The following is an 18,832-nucleotide window of genomic DNA, read 5'->3' on the forward strand; positions in this document are numbered from 1 at the left end:
TATATATACTTTGGGTGACTAGGGAAAGGTCTGGGAAAAGGGTCTGGGTAAGAATTCCCAGAGATTGGAATGTCTCAGAGATTGAATAGACAATGGGAATTGATAATGAAGGAACTGAAAGGCATGTGAATGAGATTAAAAAGTAGGCTAAGACTTTTAAAGGCAGATGAGGGGCTAGGGCCTGTAGACAAGGGGAGCCAGATTCCCTTTGGGGCAAGGGGTGAAGACCTGGGCTTGGGCCACACCCCATCATTCCCCCCTCAAACAAATTTGACCCAAATTCTTTTGGGGAAAGGGGCGAAGGTCTTGACTTCTGAAACTGCTTCCTGCTGGCAAGGGGCGTAGAGCCGTCCCTACCTCTCTGGGTCCTGTTGGAGGGGTCAAACGTGAAAACCTGGCTGATACCAGGTTCAGTAGGCTAGAATCCTCGGGTTGAGCAGTCATCTGAAAATTGATAGCTCCAACCCTAGAAGAAAGGAATCTGGCAAGGATATTTAGTAAACATGGACCAAATAAACACAAAAATATGATCAGTAGTGGAATGAGAATAGGAACCAGTATAGAAAGAAGCCAGGACTCCCATGAAAAAGATTTTGGAACACTAAAGTTATTGTGAATTTCTTGCATCCAACTAGCTTTCTCCAAAATATGAGCAGTGCAGAACTCTTATCTGCTTGAATTGTTATACATGCAACAAAATGTGTTTACTAAAGCACATACACTCCCACTGGAGGCAAGCAAGTAGTCTAGGGCTATTCTGTTATCTAGAACTACCTTTGCTAAGGAATCCAAAGACTGCTGGATTTCCCGGGAGACCATAAGCTGTCATATTTGCCAACTGATGAATAATCTTTGTAAGCTTAGAGAGAATGTGTTTGTGCTATAAGTTATACCAGGACATAAGATAGTGTGCTCCCTTTTTAAGAGACCAGCGTTCATTTCCCCAAAATCCATGTTTTGCCTTTAAGTTAGAGACCATGGGCTGCTGTGGCATTGAAAATGGAGAAGGGCGGTGCTAAAAACCCGAGGGTGCACACCCCGAAGTCTTTGTGGGGTGTCAAACATTTGAGTGACCAAAACAGTAGTTCTGGGGTCTTGCCATGTGTTGGCACTTTGTCTCACCTTTTCCCCAAAATTCTTGTCACTAGTGGTATCTGCACAGGCTGTAGTGCAGGTCAAAAGATTAGCAGAAACTCTAACAAGCCCTCCCTCCACGGGGGTGTTAACTTGTCTAGTGGTCTTGCAGCATGTCTCCCAAGTATGTGAATATTCCCCTGCAAAAAGCAAGGTGTTGATACAGAGAGAGTGGCCCATAGAGAAGTGGCAAGCATAAATGGAGTGGTATAAACTTCTGAGAAAGTCATATTGGGAAGGGGGGGCTTTGTGGAGATGAGAGTTACCATATGGGTGTGAGTGTTCTAAAAAGCTTCCCAGTTTAACTAGGGAAATATTTACCCACTTTTGGAGGCCAAATGCAAATTTAGAGGCTTCCTCAATTAGAATGACTGTAGCAGTCACCACCAGGAAGCTTGCAGGCTTTCCAGTGGCTCCTAAGGACTGAGTTAGGGGCCTGGAAGTCAATTTAGATTCTAAAATCACAAAAGCCAGGTCTGGGCCCCACTCTTGAGGGAGTGAGTCAGGGCCCAGAGGTCATAAAGGGGATTAACAATCAAACTATTATCAGAGATCCAGAGTCTACAAAATCTATCCATGCCCAGAAAAGTTCGAAATTATTTCTTAGTGGCTGGGACCGGGAGTTGGTGGCCCAGAAACTTTACAGGCTGTAATGCTATCTGGACTTTGTTCAAAGAGACCCTAGAGCCTTGAGTTCCCAAGAAATTAAGCACTCTTGAGGCAGAGAACAAAGAAGTCTCCTGGGTGGGGCTAGAAATACGGGGAAAGGAAAATACTTTAGGGTCTCGGAGGTGAACAACAGCTGGGGTGGCAAAAGTATCCCAAATTGTCTCCCACACTTCCAGGGGAACATGGGGAGGTCTGGCACACAGAGGGAAAAGGGAGATGGGAGGCTTAACTAGAGAAAATTGGCTCTCCAACCTCACCATCAGTTTCCTTCCCAACGAGGGGGCAGGGCAAGAGGAGAGTATAAGAGAGGAGTGTTTAAACAACAGATTCTCAAATAGGCAGGGGGAGGGGTATGTCTGGAGACATCCCTCAGTTACCTCCTGAATGCCCGTGACCCGATGGGTCAAGGAGCAAATAGGGCCAGAGTAATTGGTTAAAGCAAAGAACATAACCATGATATGGTGGGTAACCTTACCTTCAGCCTCAATTTCTGCCCAGGGCTTGGCGAGAGACACGGAGAAAGTGGGAGTGTTGCCCGGACCCAGGTTCCTTTGTCCTCCCCAGTCTTGAGAAGACTGGAGGACAGGGTACTGGGGGGCTGCTCTATCACTTCTCCTACCTCAGGGACAATCCTTCCTCCAATATCCCTCCTGGTCGTATCTTGGGCAAGGTCCTGGAGGTGTCCGTCTTGGGGGCTTCCTCTGAGGGGGGTACCCTGGGGAGGCACTCCTTGGACCAGTGACCCTCATGGTGGCATCAAAAGCAGGTTTTCCCACTGCCCAAGTTGCCAGGAACACCCTTGGGTCTTTCCCTGACCATGGCAGCAGCCAGGAATTGAGCATGTTCTTTGTCTCTAGCCCTCTGCTATGTTCTTTCTCCTCTGCTGAAACTAGGTCCCTGTTGTTAAAGACTCCAAAGGCAATCTCCAATAACTGAGCCTGAGGTGTTTGGGGTCCCAGTGGCAATTTCTGTAGTTTTCTCCTAGTATCTGGGGCAGATTGGTTAATGAAATGCATGCCAAGGATTGCTGCCCCTTCTAGAGAGTCAGGATCTAAATTCATATACTTTTTAATGCCTTCTACTAGCCTATCTTGGAAAAGGGCAAGGTCTTCCTTTTCTTCCTGAGTAATTCCCTTAATCTTTTGAAAGTTTACATGCTTTTGAAAGGCCGTTTTCAGGCCTTCTAAGAGGCAAATTATCATGTAGTCCCTCTTTCCCCTATCCTCACTCTTCTGATAATCCCACCCCGGATCACTAGCAGGAACAGCAGCTATTCCTGGGGGGTATTTTGTTGGGGTCATTGCTAGCAAAACGATCTCCAAAGCTTTGGGCTTGTTCCCAGATTCTTTTCCTCTCCTCAGTGGTACAACAGGTAGAGAAGAGGACATGCAAATCACCCCCAAGAAAATTCAAATTGTAGGGACACATCCCTGAAGCCCTCAGTAAATTTAGTTGGATCTTCAGAGTATCAACCCAGCCTTTCCTTAATCTGAGTGAGGTCTGAAATGGAGAATGGAACATGTACCCTAAGTGTCCCATTAGGAGAGGCAGGTACTTCCCTTAAAGGAATAAGCCCTGAAGGCCTTTTGGGAGCAGGGGCTTGTGGGGGAGTGAGGTAGGAAGTCCCACTTCTCGTGAGTGAGGGACTGGAAAGTGCCAGCTGAACTGGCAAGGCCGAGGAATCTGGCTGGCAAGGGGGAAGATTACCTGACAGCAGAGGAGGGGGAGGGATCAGGGAAGAAAGACGCCACAGCGATACCCTTGTCTGGAGCCTGAGGAGGGGTCCCATCTGAAGTAGAGATGTGGGGAGGAGGCACCGAGTTGAGAACCTTGTTCGGAGCTTGAGCTAGGGTCTCTCTGAAAGTAGAGGCTGAGGTGAGGCCCTTGCTCAAGGCCTGAGTAGAAGTGGCCTCTAGAGGGGCCTGGGGAGGATGGGGAACAGCTGGAGAGGCCAGAGGAGAATGGGGTGGAGATAGGTGCTGGGGAGGTGGTACAGACAGAGATTGGAAAGAGGGGGATGCCATAACCCTAGGAGCCATAAGAGGATTGTCCAAAAGGTCCATTTGGTCCCCACTCACAACTAGTGGGGTGGCTCTAGCTACGAGCATCTTACAATCCTTTCTGAGAATGGGATCTCTAGAAAGCTCAACAAAAGCCATTAAGTAAGAAATCTCCACCCATTTTCTTTCTCTGTGACAATATTTTTCCAACTCTAGAGGGTCTTTACCTGTAATGTCCCAAAACGGGGCCATGCCTCACAATTTTCCAGGTGATACTGAGGTCAAACGATGTTACAAAAATGCACCAGCTTTTTCTTTTTAAGTTCTTTACAGAAGCTAAGATTTTTCCAATTTAGTAAAAGACAGCCCAAAGGCGAATTTTTGGGAAACGAAAATGATTGACCTATTGTGGGCTTAGGGAAAAGAAAAAAAATATACATCCAACAGTTTCCCAATTCCCTACCGCCAAGAGAACTGAGAAGTTTGAACCTATGCTTCCTGATAGGGAGTCCATCCTCTATGCTAAGGAAGGTGTATACTCAGGTCCAAGTGCCCCAGCAGAGACACTGGACCAAAAAGCCTGAGAGCTTCAGGCAGAATTGGGGAGGGGGAGGCTTACCAATCGTGGCTGAAGAAGAGTTTGAGATTTGGCAGTTATTTTCCCGGTGAGGGAACCAAATGAAGAGATCTAGGACTTTTGGGGTGCTGCTGGAACCCCAAGATCACGGTACTGGGCCCTGCCTGAGAGAATTCAACTCAAATCTTCTTCAGCCAGAGGAAAAGTTTATTAGTGATAAAACACTTAGGCCAGGTGACGCCCTTAAGGACAAGTGGGCATGAAAGGTTCTCAGCCTTGTGAGCCTGAGATTATCAGCCCCAAATGAGGGCCAGGGCAGATCTTATATGCTTTGGGTGACCAGGGAAAGGTCTGGGAAAATGGTCTGGGAAAAGGGTCTGGGTGAGAATTCCCAGAGACTGGAATGTCTAAGAGATTGAATAGACAATGGGAATTGATAATGAAGGAACTGAAAGGTATCTGAATGAGATTAAAAGGTAGGCTAAGGCTTTCAAAGGCAGATGAGGGGCTGGGGCCTGTAGACAAGGGGAGCCAGATTCCCTTTGGGGCAAGCGGTGAAGACCTAGGCTTGGGCCACACCCCATCACTGTGACTTATTAATAGACCTGTCCCCCTGTTGTAGGCTCCATGAAACATGGAAAGCATTGTGTCTCCCCAACTGCCTAGCTCGGTGCTCTGTGAGCCATAGGTGCTTAATAAATGCTTTCTGAATTGTCTTTGTTGCCGGGCAAGGCTTCCCAAGGGCAAACTACCCTCAACCTAAGTATTAGGATCGTAACTTGTAGCCACCAAATTAGACTGTCAGAGCTGCAAGCCACCTTCAGTTCAGATCTCCTAGTCTGACCTCCTCATTTTAAAGATGAGGCAATTTTGGTCCGTTTCTTCTTTCACAAGATGACTAATATGGAAATCTGTGTTACCTGATGGCACATATAGAACCTATGTCAAATTGCTTTCTGTTTTAGGGAGAGGGGAGGGGAGGAAGGGAGAAAAATCTGGAACTCAAAACTTTGTAAAAATGAATATCAAAAGTTGCCTTTATATATAACTGGACAAAATAAAATACTATTAAAACAAAGAGGAGGAAACTGAAAGTCGCTGACCAACATCCTGTCAGAGCAGGAACTAGAATCAAGCTCTTGGGACTCCCAACCCAGGGCACGATTCCCTATACTTCTGGGGAGATGCAGAACCTCCGGGTTATTGATGATTGTTGCTTCTCCCTGCCTCCCGCCATCCCCAGTGCACACTGGAGGTCTTTAGCAGCAGGGGTACCCCCGTCCCTCTCCACTGTTTGTATGGGTTTGGACCCTACGGTTCGTAGATTCGTAGATTTAGGGATGGAAAGAGAGCTTAGAGGCCATGTCGTACGGATGAAGAAAATGTGGCCCAGAGAGTTTGTGGCTTTCCCAGAGCAGACACTAAAAGCCAGAGCCAGGATCAGAATCAAGATGGAATCCACACATCACAAGTCCAGCACCAGTGGGAGGAAGGGGCGTGGGAGGGGGAAATGAGGTAAAAAGAGAGCTGGATGGACAGCTTTGCTTCCCAGAAGACCTGCAGGTGCACGAGAGCCAAGGGGATCAAAGGCAGTCTTAAGCATTCTCTGAGATTGATCCACTGGGGAGTGCAGGTAGGATTGAAATACAGCATTTTCTGAGAAAGCCAAGAAGCAACTATTCCCAGGAGATGATTAGAAGCTGCAAGAGGGCGGGACCTTTTTGTTTAGTTAGGTGGGTGGCGTTGAAGGAAATAGAAGCCAAATTACTATATTCTAAATGGGTCTGGGAGCAAGGGGGTGTGTGTGTGTACCTCCGTGACAACAGGCCACCCACTGGCCCAGATTAGTCTAATTTTAGAATAGGACCAAGCACTGGTAAGTATGAATCTTGTGACTGAGAGGGAACCCAGCCTGGAAATGATGAAGAACTGACTGCCTTTCCAGGTGGGAGGTGCAGCCCCTAATAAAGGGAGCCCAGAGCCTTTGAAGGGAACCTGTGCAGAGTACTTCTCTCCGTTGGCAGCCTAGTGAAGTGGAAAAAACCCTGGACCTGGGATCAAAGGACCTATGTTGAAATGCTTTTACCTAAATGGTTTTAGGCAATGGGCTTAACCTGCCTGGACCTCCATTTTGTCTTCTATAAAATCAGGGCATTGAAATAGATCACTTCTGGGTGCTCTGGGCCATAATAGGAGATCTAGGATTAGGTATTCCAGTTTTTAGCTCAATCCAGTTGATGTGTTCTCCCCACTGCCCTTTAGTAATTACACTCCCCCTCTACCTCTCCCTCCAGGACCATTCCCCCCCACACACACACAAACACCCCACAAGAGCCTAGACCACTAAGAGCTAGGTGGTTTGGGAAGGGATGATGATTGAGAAGAGGGAAAATGGGAGAGTGAGGGGCTTTACTACAGGTGGGGGGAAGGTGAGTGGGAATGAAACAGAATTCCCACTCTCTGCTCTAACCTCTGGGGGTCCCTCCCATTGGAGCCTAGCAGGCCAAGTACCCGCCATCAACCAGGATGCCTGAGCCATTGACCATGGCGCTCTTGTCACTCAGAAGAAAGAGGATGCCGTAAACCACGTCCTCTACCTCTGTAAGAGGAAGGGATAAAGTTAGAGGAAGGGCTTCTCCTCAAAGTGGGGAGTTAGAGAATGGAATTATAGAAATAGGTATATTCAGCAGAGGTATTGACTTGGGCCTGGGGCTCCTTCCCTCCTACCCTAGTAATATCTGGAAGTCGTGGGTTGTGGGGGTTTGGCAGAGAAGGGCTTTATGGAAAGAGCAGAATGTCCACAGCACAACCCAGTCTAGCCCACCCTGCTATGCCCTGGGTCTGTGGCTTTCTAGTGCCAAGGTCCGGTAATTCTCTGATGAAGTCCTGCTAAGGAAGGGTGCCAACTGAACACTGGCCACCTCCCACCCCCACTCCCACAGATACATACATACCTGCAAATTTCTTCAGGGGAATGCGTTCCTTCAGGGCGTTAGCAAATTCCACATTAGTAGCGAACTTTCTGCCCATGTGAGTGAGGACCAATGTGGGATTCACTGTATTTACCCGGATCTGAGACCCAAAAGAGGCAGCCCTCAGCCTGGGCTTTTCTGTCCCCAGGTTCCAGACTCACTGTTCCCACAGGCCCCACTTGTCTTTGCTCCTTACCTCAGCATCAATCCTTGTAGCCCCCTTCCCCCAAAGCTTCCCACTAGTCCAGAGCTCTCACCTTGTGTGGCCCAAGCTCCAGAGCCATAATCTTGGTCAGCATGTCCATTGCACCTTTGGTGGAACCTAGAGGAAGGAAGGAAAGGAGAAAAACCACAAGGAGCCCAGTCTGGGAGAAATCACACTGCTTTTCCTAAGGCTGAGTGATTCTTACCCTTAGGAGAATTGTGTGGGACTTCCGGGTCAAGTGGGAAAACCAGGGCTTTAGAGGGGAAGAAGGAGAGAGGAATAGAAGGATTATAGAGTTAGAAGGAAGCATAGAAAACTAGGCATAGACCAACACCTTACACCCTACACCAAGATAAAGTCATAATGGGTACATGATTTAGATATAAAGGAGAGCAAACTGGGAGAGCAAGGAATAGTTTACCTGTCAGATCTATGGAGAAGGGAAAATTTTATGACCAAACAAGAGATAGAGAACATCATGAAATACAAAATGGATGATTTTGATTACATTAATTTGGGGGGGGTTGTTTTTTTGTTTTTGGCTAGGCAATGGGGTTAAGTGACTTGCCCAGGGTCACACAGCTAGTAAGTGTTATGCATCTGAGGCCGGATTTGAACTCACATCCTCCTGACTTCAGGGCCGGTGCTCTATTCACTGTGCCACCTAGCTGCTCCAATTTTGATTACATTAAATTGGAAAATTTTGCACAAAAAAGTCAGTGCAACTAAGATTAGAAGGGAAGCAGAAAACTGGGAAACAATTTTTACAGCCAGTGTCTCTGATAAAGGCCTCATTTCTCAAATATATAGAGAACTGAGTCAAATTTATAAGAACACAAGCCATTCCCCAATTGATAAATGGTCAAAGGATATGAACAGACAGTTCTCAGATGAAGAAATTACAGCCCTCTGTAGTCATATGAAAAAATGCTCTAAATCATTATTGATTAGAGGAATGCAAATTAAAACAACTCTGAGATACCACATCACACCTATCAGATTGGGTAACATGACAAAGCAGGAAAATGATAAATGTTGGAGAAGATGTGGGAAAATTGGAACACTAATGCATTGTTGGTAGAGTTGTGAATTGATCCAACCATTCTGAAGAGCAATTTAGAACTACGCCCAGCAATACCACTTCTAGGTCTCTATCCCAAAGAGATCATAAAAATGGGAAAAGGACCCACATGTACAAAAATATTTATAGCAGCTCTTTTCATGGTTGCCAAGAATTGGAAATTGAGGAGATGTCCATCAACTGAGGAATGGCTGAACAAGTTGTGGTATATGAATGTAATGGAATACTATTGTGCTATAAGAAATGATGAGCAGGCAGACTTCAGAAAAACCTGGAAAGACCTACATGAACTGATGCTGAGTGAAGTGAGCAGAACCAGGAAAACATTGCACACAATAACAGCCACATTGTGCAATGACTAACTTTCATAGACTTGGCTCTTCTCAGCAGTATCTAAGGATCTAAGACAACTCCAAAAGACTCATGATGGAAAATGCTATCCACATCCAGGGAAAGAACTGTGGAGTCTGAATGTAGATTGAAGCATTCTGTTTGCTCTCTTTTTGTTGTTGTTTTGTTTTGTTTCTTCTTTCTCATGGTTCCTCCCATTGGTTCCAATTCTTCTTTACAACATGACTAATGTGAAAATATGTTTAATATGTATAAGTAGAGCCTATATCAGATTGCATGCCATCTTGGGGAGGGGAGTGGGAAGGGAGGGGGAGAAAATTTAAACTCAAAAGCTTATGAAAGTGAATGTTGAAAACTAAAAATTAATTAATTAATAATAATTTTTAAAAAAGAAACATCTATCTATCTATCTATCTATCTATCTATCTATCTATCATCTATCTATCTATCTATCTATGAAAAGAAGGGACCATAGAGTTCTGTTAGGGTCCAGTCTCTTTGTTTTAGAGAGGACCAAATCACTTCCTCTCTGTGGGCCTCAGTTTCACCAAAGTTACACAGGTGTCAAAATCAAGATCCAGACTAGCTCTTCTTCAGATACTGAATCCAATGCACTGTCCCTCAAACTGAGCTGAAAGATGGACTCAAGCTCTGCCCAGGGACTTAGGACCAGGGACTGATTCAGGGACTGGGTAGAAGCAGTGGTAAGCAGAGGGGAAGAGAAGGCACTCACTGTAGCTGGTCAAGTTGATAACAGCAGCCCTAGAGACCATACTGGAGACATTGACAATGGATCCTGGGACCCCTCGAGCAATCATCCCTTTGGCAACCATCTGGGAACCAGAAGAAGGAGAAGAGTACTGATCACACTGCTTTCCACCCCTCAGAGCCATAACTAGAGTGAGCTAAGTCAGTTTTGTCCTAGATCTTCAAAATTTAGAGGGCCTAATGTATAGTTACTGTGGTAACTAATTCCCTCTCAAATGCTTTAATTACTTCTTTAAAAAAATATTATTTAAAACTTAATGTTGAACATCACTATGACCAAGTAAACTTGCTTATAGCTATTTTACCTCTAAATGTATTAAAATAAATTCATAAAATGTCACTTCCTCTTAAATTCCCATCTGAATTTTGTTTATTCATTTTCATTTATTTTTCCTCTTATCTGGTAGTAGTAATAATAATAATTTTTGTTGTTCAGTCATGAACAACATGTCATGACCCTATTTGGAGTTTTCTCGGCAAAGATACTGGACTGGTTTGACATTTCCTTCTCTAGCTCATTTTACAGAAACTGAGGCAAACAGGGTTAAATGACTTGCCCAGGATCACACAGTTAGTAAGTGTCTGAGGTCAGATTTGAACTCATGAGGATGAGTCTTCATGATTCCTGGCCCAGTGTTCTATACATTGTACCACTTAGCTGCTGTCAATAATAGTAATAATAGCGAGCATCTATATAGCACTTTAAGGTTTGCAAAGATCTTTATAAACATCTCGTTTGATCCACACAACAACCCTATGAGATTAATGCTATTACTGCTATTAATGCCATCATTAGCCCCATTTTACATTTGAGGGAGGTGAAGGAAGCAGAGGTTTGCCCAGGGTCACACAGCTAGTAAATGTCATAAGGTCACATTTGAACTCAGATCTTTTTGACTCCAGGTCCAGTGTGCTATCTACTGCATCACCTGGCAGTAAATCTGTTCTTTTGGCTCCTTCCCTTTCACACTTTGCCCTGATTTGCTTTCACAAAAATCTCAGAATTGGCAAAGAACATCTAGGCTCAGACCATGGGGTTCAGCCCACACCTGAGCAGGAACTTCTACAACATAGGAAATCAGTGACTATCCAATCAGTCTGTCTTTGAAGACCTCCTACACAGGGCAATCCACTCCTTTCTCCTGAAGCAGCCCAACAGAACTCTGCAGACAAGTAGCATTTTGGCTCTTGATAATTTGTTTCTTCTTTCAAGAACTGCCTATTTACTTGTTTCCCCCTCTTTTCTATTGAAGAATAGATTCTACAAAGGTTCTTCCAAATTTCACTATATTCTTCATATTTGTTGGTCTTAACTACGTTATAATATCCCATTCCATTCATGCGACACCATTAATTTAACCAGTCTCCTATTATTGGACATTTAGTTTGTTTTAATTTTTTTTTCTTCTCTCTTCTTTCGTTCTTTCTGTTTTTTTGCAACTTTATATAATGGAGTCAGGATGCTAGGTAGTGAAGTAGATAAGAGTGCTAGTCTGGAAGGTGCATTTTCCTGAGTTCAAATCCGACCTCGGACACCTATAAGCTGTATGACCCTGGGCAAGTCACTTAACCCTATTTGCCTCAGTTTCCTCATCTGTCAAATGAGCTAGAGAAGGAAATAGCAAACCACTCCAATGTCTTTTCCAAAGAAAACCCCAAATGGGATCACGAAGAGTCAAGCACAACTGAAATGACACAATGACGACAACGTAATGTAGTCATGAAAGTCTACGCATGAGTCGTGTGTATATGTATGTGTGTGTTTTAATAACACTTTCAGGGCATATTCTCAAAAATGGATTTATTAAGTAAAAAATTAACTTTTATTGGGCTTGCCAGAGTACTTTCCAAAAAGAGCTTGCAATTCTACTGGCAGTAAATACGCGTCTATTTCATATATTATTTTAGAATCATGAATTACGAAGTCCATTAGAGGCCTATTTACTCCAGACTTGCTGATTGATGACTCCAGGCAGCAAGACTGTAGTCACCCTGACCTCTGTAAGACCCTGAAAGCCCACCCCCAGCCCAGCATCCTTACCTGGGATACCTGGATCACAGAGCGAAGGTTCACATTGATGGTCCTGCAGGCAAACCCCCTGTCAGTCACAGACTCCTCCCTTCCCCCAGCTTTCATGGTATATTTAGAGCTGGAAGAAACCTTAGATATCATCTAACTCAATTCCTTCATTTTACAGAGGAGGAACCTGAAGCCCAGAAAGAGGGAAAAGCATGGCCCAAGGTCGAATAAGTATTTAGTAGCGGGGCTGAGACCTTGTTTCCCATTGCCTTACCCCAGCTCTCCATCAACCCTACTCTCCCGTTTCCCCAGCGTTGTCTTTCCCTCCCCATCCACTTCCATATCGGCACAGAGGGTCTGCTGTTCTTCTCCCTGACCTATCTTATAGAAGGGAGTGGAGGGGGACCCAGCTCTCAGGCCTTTCTTTTCTGTTTTGGTTTATATCCTAGGTCCTTGAACCGTAGCCCCAGTCAGAGTTCCCTTCAAACCTCCAGAACTGTCTTCTTTTCTTATTCCTTCCCCCCTCCTTCTAATCTCATCCCTGACCTGTCAAAAGCCTCCTTGGAAACCTCCAAAAAGGGCTGCTCCAGAAGTACACCTGCATTGTTGACCAATAGGTCTATGGGGCCTATGTTTCCCAGAGCACGTTCAGTGGCCTCCCAGTCTCCCAGGTCCACGCAGACTGGCTCTATTCCTGGACACTGTGGAGCAAGAGAGGCAAGTGTCAGGAAGCTACCCCAGAGGGAAAAAAGGAAATAGGAAATAGGAAGAGGGAGGTGGAGGGGAGAAAGGTAGAAGGATATAGGACAAAGAGAAAACAGAAGTGATACATGTGACCTTGGACCAACCTCTCTACACCTCTGTATCCTCATTTGTAAAATAAGGTGATTGGATTAGATGACTTAAGGTCACTTTCAGTTCTAAATTTTAATATCCTATGATCTTATGACTCAAGAGCTTAAGGTATGTGATAGACCAGAGCTTAGAACTAGCTCAAGGAGATAGAAGTTGGCCTAATATGGAAATTTAGCAGATCTCTGTTCATTTATTTTATTTCTGGCGAGGCAATTATTTATTTTATTTATTTTTAGTGAGGCAATGGGGTTAAGTGACTTGCCCAAGGTCACACAGCTAGTGTCAAGTGTCTGAGGGCGGATTTGAACTCAGGTCTTTCTTACTGTAAGGCAGGAGCTTTATCCACTGAGCCAACTAGCCATCCCATTTAGCCAGTCTTTGAAAGTTCAGTTAGCAGCTTAAAAACAACCTGAACCAAGCTTTTGGTTAATAAGAACAATTAGTGAAAAACAGATAGTTTCCAGATGGCCTGTTTCTACTCCCTAATTCAGCCCCCTTCTCCTCCTCTTCTTCCGTAGCAGATTCTCAGTGTCCCTAGACTCTTGAGGTCCAGCGTCCTTCAGGTCTCTGCTTCATCCCTCCAACACACAATGTTGAGCGTTTAAGGGTGCTGGGACCCAGAAATAGTAACATAGGTCCTGCCTCAAATGAATTCTACTCATAGCCTTCTTTCAGCCAGAGACAAGGTTTATTATACGACCAATAGAAGTGGGCCAGACGCTTAAGGAATTTGAGTATTTGTGAGCTTGTCCATACAAGCAGGCCAGATTGAATGTGAGCACTTTAATGGAGGCAAAATGGACCTTTTATACAGTGATCTAGAAGTGGCCAAGCAGTCTGGGAACAGAGAAGGGGTCTAGATGGAATTAAGGGTGGGAAGTGGCTCAGAGACAATGAAGGAGTGGCTAGGTTAGAGGTAACAGAGAATTGGGAGATTGGGCATAGGCCACAATGAAAACCCAGTCATGAGGATTACTGGGATGGGTAGATGCCTCAGGCAAACACCAGAGACATGACCACGTGGGAAAATCAAGGAGAGTTCGAGGGGGTTGTCTCATACCCGTTAATATGGGGTGGCATCTGAGGACCTGGTGCCTGCTGGCTTCAACAGAATTATCTTTAAAAGTTGGTTAAAGCGAGAGTTCTTAACCTGGGATACATTACCTTTTTTTTTAATTTGATAACTCTTTTGATATAATTGGTTTCTTTTGTGATATACACTTTGCATTTTATTTTATGCATTTAAAAACACATTTTGAGAAGGAGTCCATAGTTTTCATGATACTCATGAGAAGGGGTCCAAGACTCAAAAAAAGTTAAAAAGTCTTCATTTAAAAACATGTTTGATTCCCCACGCCAAGAATCATCAGTACTGCTCGGCATGGGTATGAGATTTGGAGGGTGGGGGATGGGGTTCAGGGCAGAACTTTCTTACCTCCTTGGAAAGGCTGACCAGATCCTCATTAGTCCTGCTCACAGCCACCACCTGGGCCCCAGAATCATGCAGCGCCTTCACTGTATCCCTTCCAAACCCTGTAGGGGGAGGGGGGGCAAAGGGATCTTCTGTACCCCAGGTCTACTGTCTCTGTTGCCCCCACTGGGGACACAGAATTCCTTCAAGATGACAGCTGTGGTCCCTCACCTTCCCCCCCAACCAAACCATCATAGCTGGAGTACTGGACGCACCAAGAATAACCTGGACACTTAATTATATAAACTTCTGTTGTCCCGCACTGAGGGAAAGGGACACTGTGAACCCCCAACACAGCTCAACTGTGTTCATCCTTTAAAAACAGCTAAAAAGCTATTTTAATTTAAAATTATTTTACTTAAAATATAAAATTAAAATTTTAAAGCTATTTTAATTAAGCTTTAAACTGCCTTAAGGCTTTAGGAACATGTTCTATCTATAAGACTAAACAACATCCTCTAGCCTGAGCAAACATTCTTCTCTTCCCTGACCTATTTAATACCCCAGGTTCGAATGGAATCAAGTTCAGATTTCTTTGCAGAGATGTGGGCTCTTAGGAAATGCAGTGTCTCATGTTTTCCTTTAGAATAATCTAAAGGTAAACATACATTCCTGTCCAATTAATGTATACTAGCTTTGTTCAACAAACTCTTTAGAGACAACATCCTTCCCACCCTTCTGATTTCCCCTGAACTTTGAACTTTGTTTTTCTTTCAATTTTGAAAGGAAAAAAAAATTTTGTCCCTAAGAGCCTTCTTAACCAACCCTTCTCCCCCTCTTCTGACCCCTCCAGCAGCACTGGGAGCAGGCTTGCAGGATTTCCCTTCCGGTCTCTTTTTTTCCTAGACATCCTAGGCTGTGCCCTGCACCAAATTCTTCAGGTGCGGCTGACATAAACCTGATTTTGGCAAGGAGGGTTGGGTGAGGTGGGTAATGACTTAGCCTTAGGACTCATGGCAGAATCTAAGGATTTCTGTCAAACCTTTCATCATTGTCATTGGTGTTGACTGGTTTCAGTTTTGTCCATGACCCCATTTGGAGTATTCTTGGCAAAGGTACTGAAATGGTTTGCCTTTTTCTTCTCTAGCTCATTTAACAGATAAGGACACTGAGGCAAACAGGGCTAAGTGATTTGCCCAGTGTCACATAGCTGGTAAACATCTGAGGCTAGATTTGAACTCAAGTCTTTCTGACTCCAGGCCCAGAGCTCCATCCACTGCACCATCTATTAACCTAAGGCAATGTGAAGCATCCTCAAATCCCTACCCTAAGCTCTTTACAAAGTACTAGGGATGAGGGAAAAGGATGCTTTTAGCCAGGACACAGGATGGGTTCAGTCACACTACTCCCAAATACACAATGCACCTCATACCCTGAACTTCTAAACCAGAGGTTCTTAACCTGGGGTCTACGAACTTCAAAAAATATATGTTGATAACTGTATTTCAACATAATTGTCTTTTTTTGTAATTTTATGTATTTTATTTTATGCATTTAAAAATACATATGTTATTCTGAGAAGGGGTCCATGGGCTTCAGAAGAAGGGGTTCCTTATGGCAAAAATATAATCTAAGCCAGACTCTCCCCAACATCTTAGTGACTTTCTCAGCGTTTCAGCTGGGAGAATATCATCTTGCCCCTTCTTGCATATTTCCCATAATCTAGGCAACATTTGGGAAGTTTTGGAGTCCTGGAGCTGAGTGCACCCTGTCAACTCTTCCCCCGTTTGTTCTCACCTTTCCCTGCCCCGGTCACGAGGGCCCTGAGTCCACTGAAGTTGATCTGCATAGTGCTGGAAGGAGAGTCCAGGACAGGTAAGTGGCTCCTCCAGAAAGGGTGAGTTAATATGCTCATAGGGCTGGCTTGAGGCCAGAGAGCAAGAGGCAGGGCTAGATAATCCTGAAATAGGCCCCACCCAATGCAAGAATCAGTGCCAAGGTTATGTGAAGGTGAAACTATTGACATCTAGCTGCGTTTTTGAGGATAGGGATGGGTGCAGGTAGGGGAAAGTTGCATCAGAATTATGGTTCTCCCAGGATACCCACCCCCCAACCCTAGTGGCGGGGGAGGGGGTAGCACAGGGTACCAGGAAAGACCGAGGTCTCTGTAGTCTTTAAATAATATCTATTCCTTTGGTACCCTACCTTAGCTGAAGCTCCAAGTATAATGCTGGAAATAACAAGAATTTGAAAAATACTTATAATTAATGCAATGAATATTTGTTGATTGACTATTGGATTGTAGACTTGAACAGCAAATACGCAAGCATTTAATAAGAACCTACTATGTGCCAAGCACTGGGCTAAGTGCTTTACAAACAACTCATTTATTCCTTACAACAACCCCAGGAGGTTAGGTGCTATTTTAAGACTCATTCTATAGTTGAGGAATCTGAGGCAGACAGAAGTTATATATCCAGGGTCACACCCTAGCATCTGAAGCCACATTTGAACTCAAGTCTTCCTGACTCCAGACCCAGCAATCTATCCACTGGGTCACCTAGCTACCTGAATTGAATTCCCTTCTAAATTGGATTTTGACCTCTGAGTGTTCCTGGGAGATGGGAGCCAGAGGGATCAGAGTACTGCCTGGTACATAGGCCTTCCTTTCACAGGGCTAGGAACAGTGATCTCCTTTTAATTGATCTCTTCTCAGCTCCCTCATCTGGGACATTGCTACCAGTCAGAGAGGTAACTATGAGGGTTAAATGAGGCTGTTGTTTACCAAGACCCTTCCCAGTTGCCCCTCTCTTTCCGGCTGCTCATGCTGGGTCTAAGACACTGTTTGGCACCCATTGGCATTCCAAGGCGCCCAGAATCCCTCCGGGTGTGTTTTTCAGACATGGTGATTGCTTCCTAGATTGTCTGGATGCAGAACAAAACCTGGCACACTACCCAGCTCACACCATGTTCCTGCCTTTGAGGGTCTGACATTTTTTGTTTGTTTGTTTGTTTTAGGCAATGGGGTTGAGTGACTTGCTCAGGGTCACACAACTAGTAAGCATTATGTGTCTGAGGTCAGATTTGAACTCGGGTCCTCCTGAATCCAGGGCCAGTACTCTATCCACTGTGCCACCTAGCTGCCCCAAGGGTCTGACATTTTAAGATGGGGCAATGCACTCCTCTGAGAAAGGCTGTGAGCTCACCCTTTCCATCTAGACCTAGTAGATCTTTTCTATCACTGAACCAAACTGGACTCTTTCCCCGAAACTTTGTTGCATCCAAAGACCAGCCATGGCCCCAGTAAAAGATATTTAGAACTGGAAGACATCACCTAACAAAGCCCTCTCTGGTTTTACAGATGAACAAAACTGAGGCTCAGAAAGGTTGAGATCATAGAATCAGAGCCAAACAGCAAATTAATAAGAGGTCCAGAGCTAAGACTATAACTAGTGTTCCTTTAGCCCATAAATCACTTTGACTCTATGTGGAGTGTTAGGACACTATCCATTCAAAGAGAGCTGGATCTAAGGAAACACTTCCTAATAATTAGAGGAATCCAGAGACATCTCAAAGGGCAGTTAGGTGGTACAATGGATGAAGCACCACGCCTGGAGTCAAGAAGACCTGAGTTCTGGATGTTGTAAAGCTGATATTTGGGATTAGAAGCTTCAGATCATTTTTCATCTGGCTGCATCAACACTTAATTGTATCTGTCAACAGAATTTTGAATACAGCACAGACTGAACTGGCCTCTAACCTAACCAGAGGCATGTATGTCAAGAATCAAGAACAGGTTTAATTAGTTTCAGAGTGAGGAAAACACTTTCAAGTGGAAGTCCTCCTGAGTAGGAGAGCTTTAGCATGTTGGGTACAGGCAATGCTTATATACACACTGGGCAAGTCTGTGACATAATCATTTTTAGTTCTTGAGTTACTGTTCCCACGGGTCCTTTGGGAACAGTATTGTCCCATGTCTTGGGGGTCATGAATACATCGGTGGGGTACAGAACCAGAGTTCTGTGCCAGAAACAGGAATACAACAAGGAACAGGGATTGTGAGCCTGAGATGTGATGGATGTTGGCTGTCAGGTTCCTGGGAAATAGAGGGAGTGAACATCTAGTACAGTACACTTTGCCAGAGAGTAAGATCATCCAGAGCTCAAAGGACTGTTGTTATGCCAAGCTTGGGGCACAGTCAGCTTGCTCTGGAAAACAAGGTATTTCCAAAATATTTGGACACATCAATCTTTCTTTGTGTTCTTCCAGCATCTTCCCAAGGATAAATATGTCATCCCGCAATTCTAGGTAGTTTGTAACTCCATTATCTATTGTTCTGCTGCTAGAGGATCAACAAATGTGAATTTCCCAGGATCTTTGAAAGAAGCCAATGCTTTTTTCATGGTCACTGTCACCATTTGTCTCTATTCTCCTGTAGATCTCTGCACTAACTGCACAGATGGTCAAAGTGTGTAGGTATCAGTTAAGATAGCTGCTCAGTAAGAAGACAGGTGTGTTCTCACAGTGTGAATAGTGCATGATACATTCCCAAGGAGTAACCCACAGGATCCAGCTAACCAACTCCCAACCGTTTTGGGGATGATCTAGGAAGATTCCTTTTTAAATTTTTTTTTTTTAGGCAATTGGGGTTAAGTGACTTGCCCAGGGTCACACAGCTAGTAAGTGTCAACTGTTTGGTCTGAGACTGGATTTGAACTCAGGTCCTCCTGACTTCAGGGCTGGCACTCTATCCACTGTGCCACCTAGCTGCCCCAAGGAAGATTCCTTT

The 18,832-nt window shown here is 44.6% G+C and overlaps 1 protein-coding gene across 1 annotated transcript; it reads right to left on the reverse strand.

The window, feature by feature from the left end:
• Positions 1 to 6,630: 6,630 nt before the first annotated feature.
• On the reverse strand, positions 6,631 to 15,892 carry LOC110218298 (carbonyl reductase [NADPH] 2-like). The gene is made up of 8 exons (XM_021000926.2): positions 15,841 to 15,892; positions 14,068 to 14,165; positions 12,324 to 12,478; positions 11,799 to 11,841; positions 9,723 to 9,822; positions 7,610 to 7,674; positions 7,335 to 7,452; positions 6,631 to 6,979 (listed from the first exon to the last, which is right to left on the reverse strand). The coding sequence occupies exons 1-8, from the start codon at positions 15,890 to 15,892 to the stop codon at positions 6,876 to 6,878; spliced, it is 735 nt and encodes a 244-aa protein (XP_020856585.1). The 3' UTR covers positions 6,631 to 6,875.
• Between the last annotated feature and the right edge of the window lie 2,940 nt (positions 15,893 to 18,832).

The sequence above is a fragment of the Phascolarctos cinereus genome, unplaced genomic scaffold (genome assembly GCF_003287225.1).
Source record: "Phascolarctos cinereus isolate Bilbo 61053 unplaced genomic scaffold, phaCin_HiC Scaffold_5;HRSCAF=322, whole genome shotgun sequence".
NCBI classification, from domain to species: Eukaryota; Metazoa; Chordata; class Mammalia; order Diprotodontia; family Phascolarctidae; genus Phascolarctos; species Phascolarctos cinereus.

What these genes read in the sequence shown, in the direction of transcription:
- LOC110218298 (XM_021000926.2), bottom strand. Translation starts at nt 15,892, where the DNA reads ATGCAGATCAACTTCAGTGGACTCAGGGCCCTCGTGACCGGGGCAGGG. An exon ending in CGTGACCGGGGCAGGGAAAG is followed by an intron (nt 14,166 to 15,840) that starts GTGAGAACAAAC and finishes CTCCCCCTACAG; the next exon opens with GGTTTGGAAGGGATACAGTG. An exon ending in CTGTGATCCAGGTATCCCAG is followed by an intron (nt 9,823 to 11,798) that starts GTAAGGATGCTG and finishes TCTGGTTCCCAG; the next exon opens with ATGGTTGCCAAAGGGATGAT.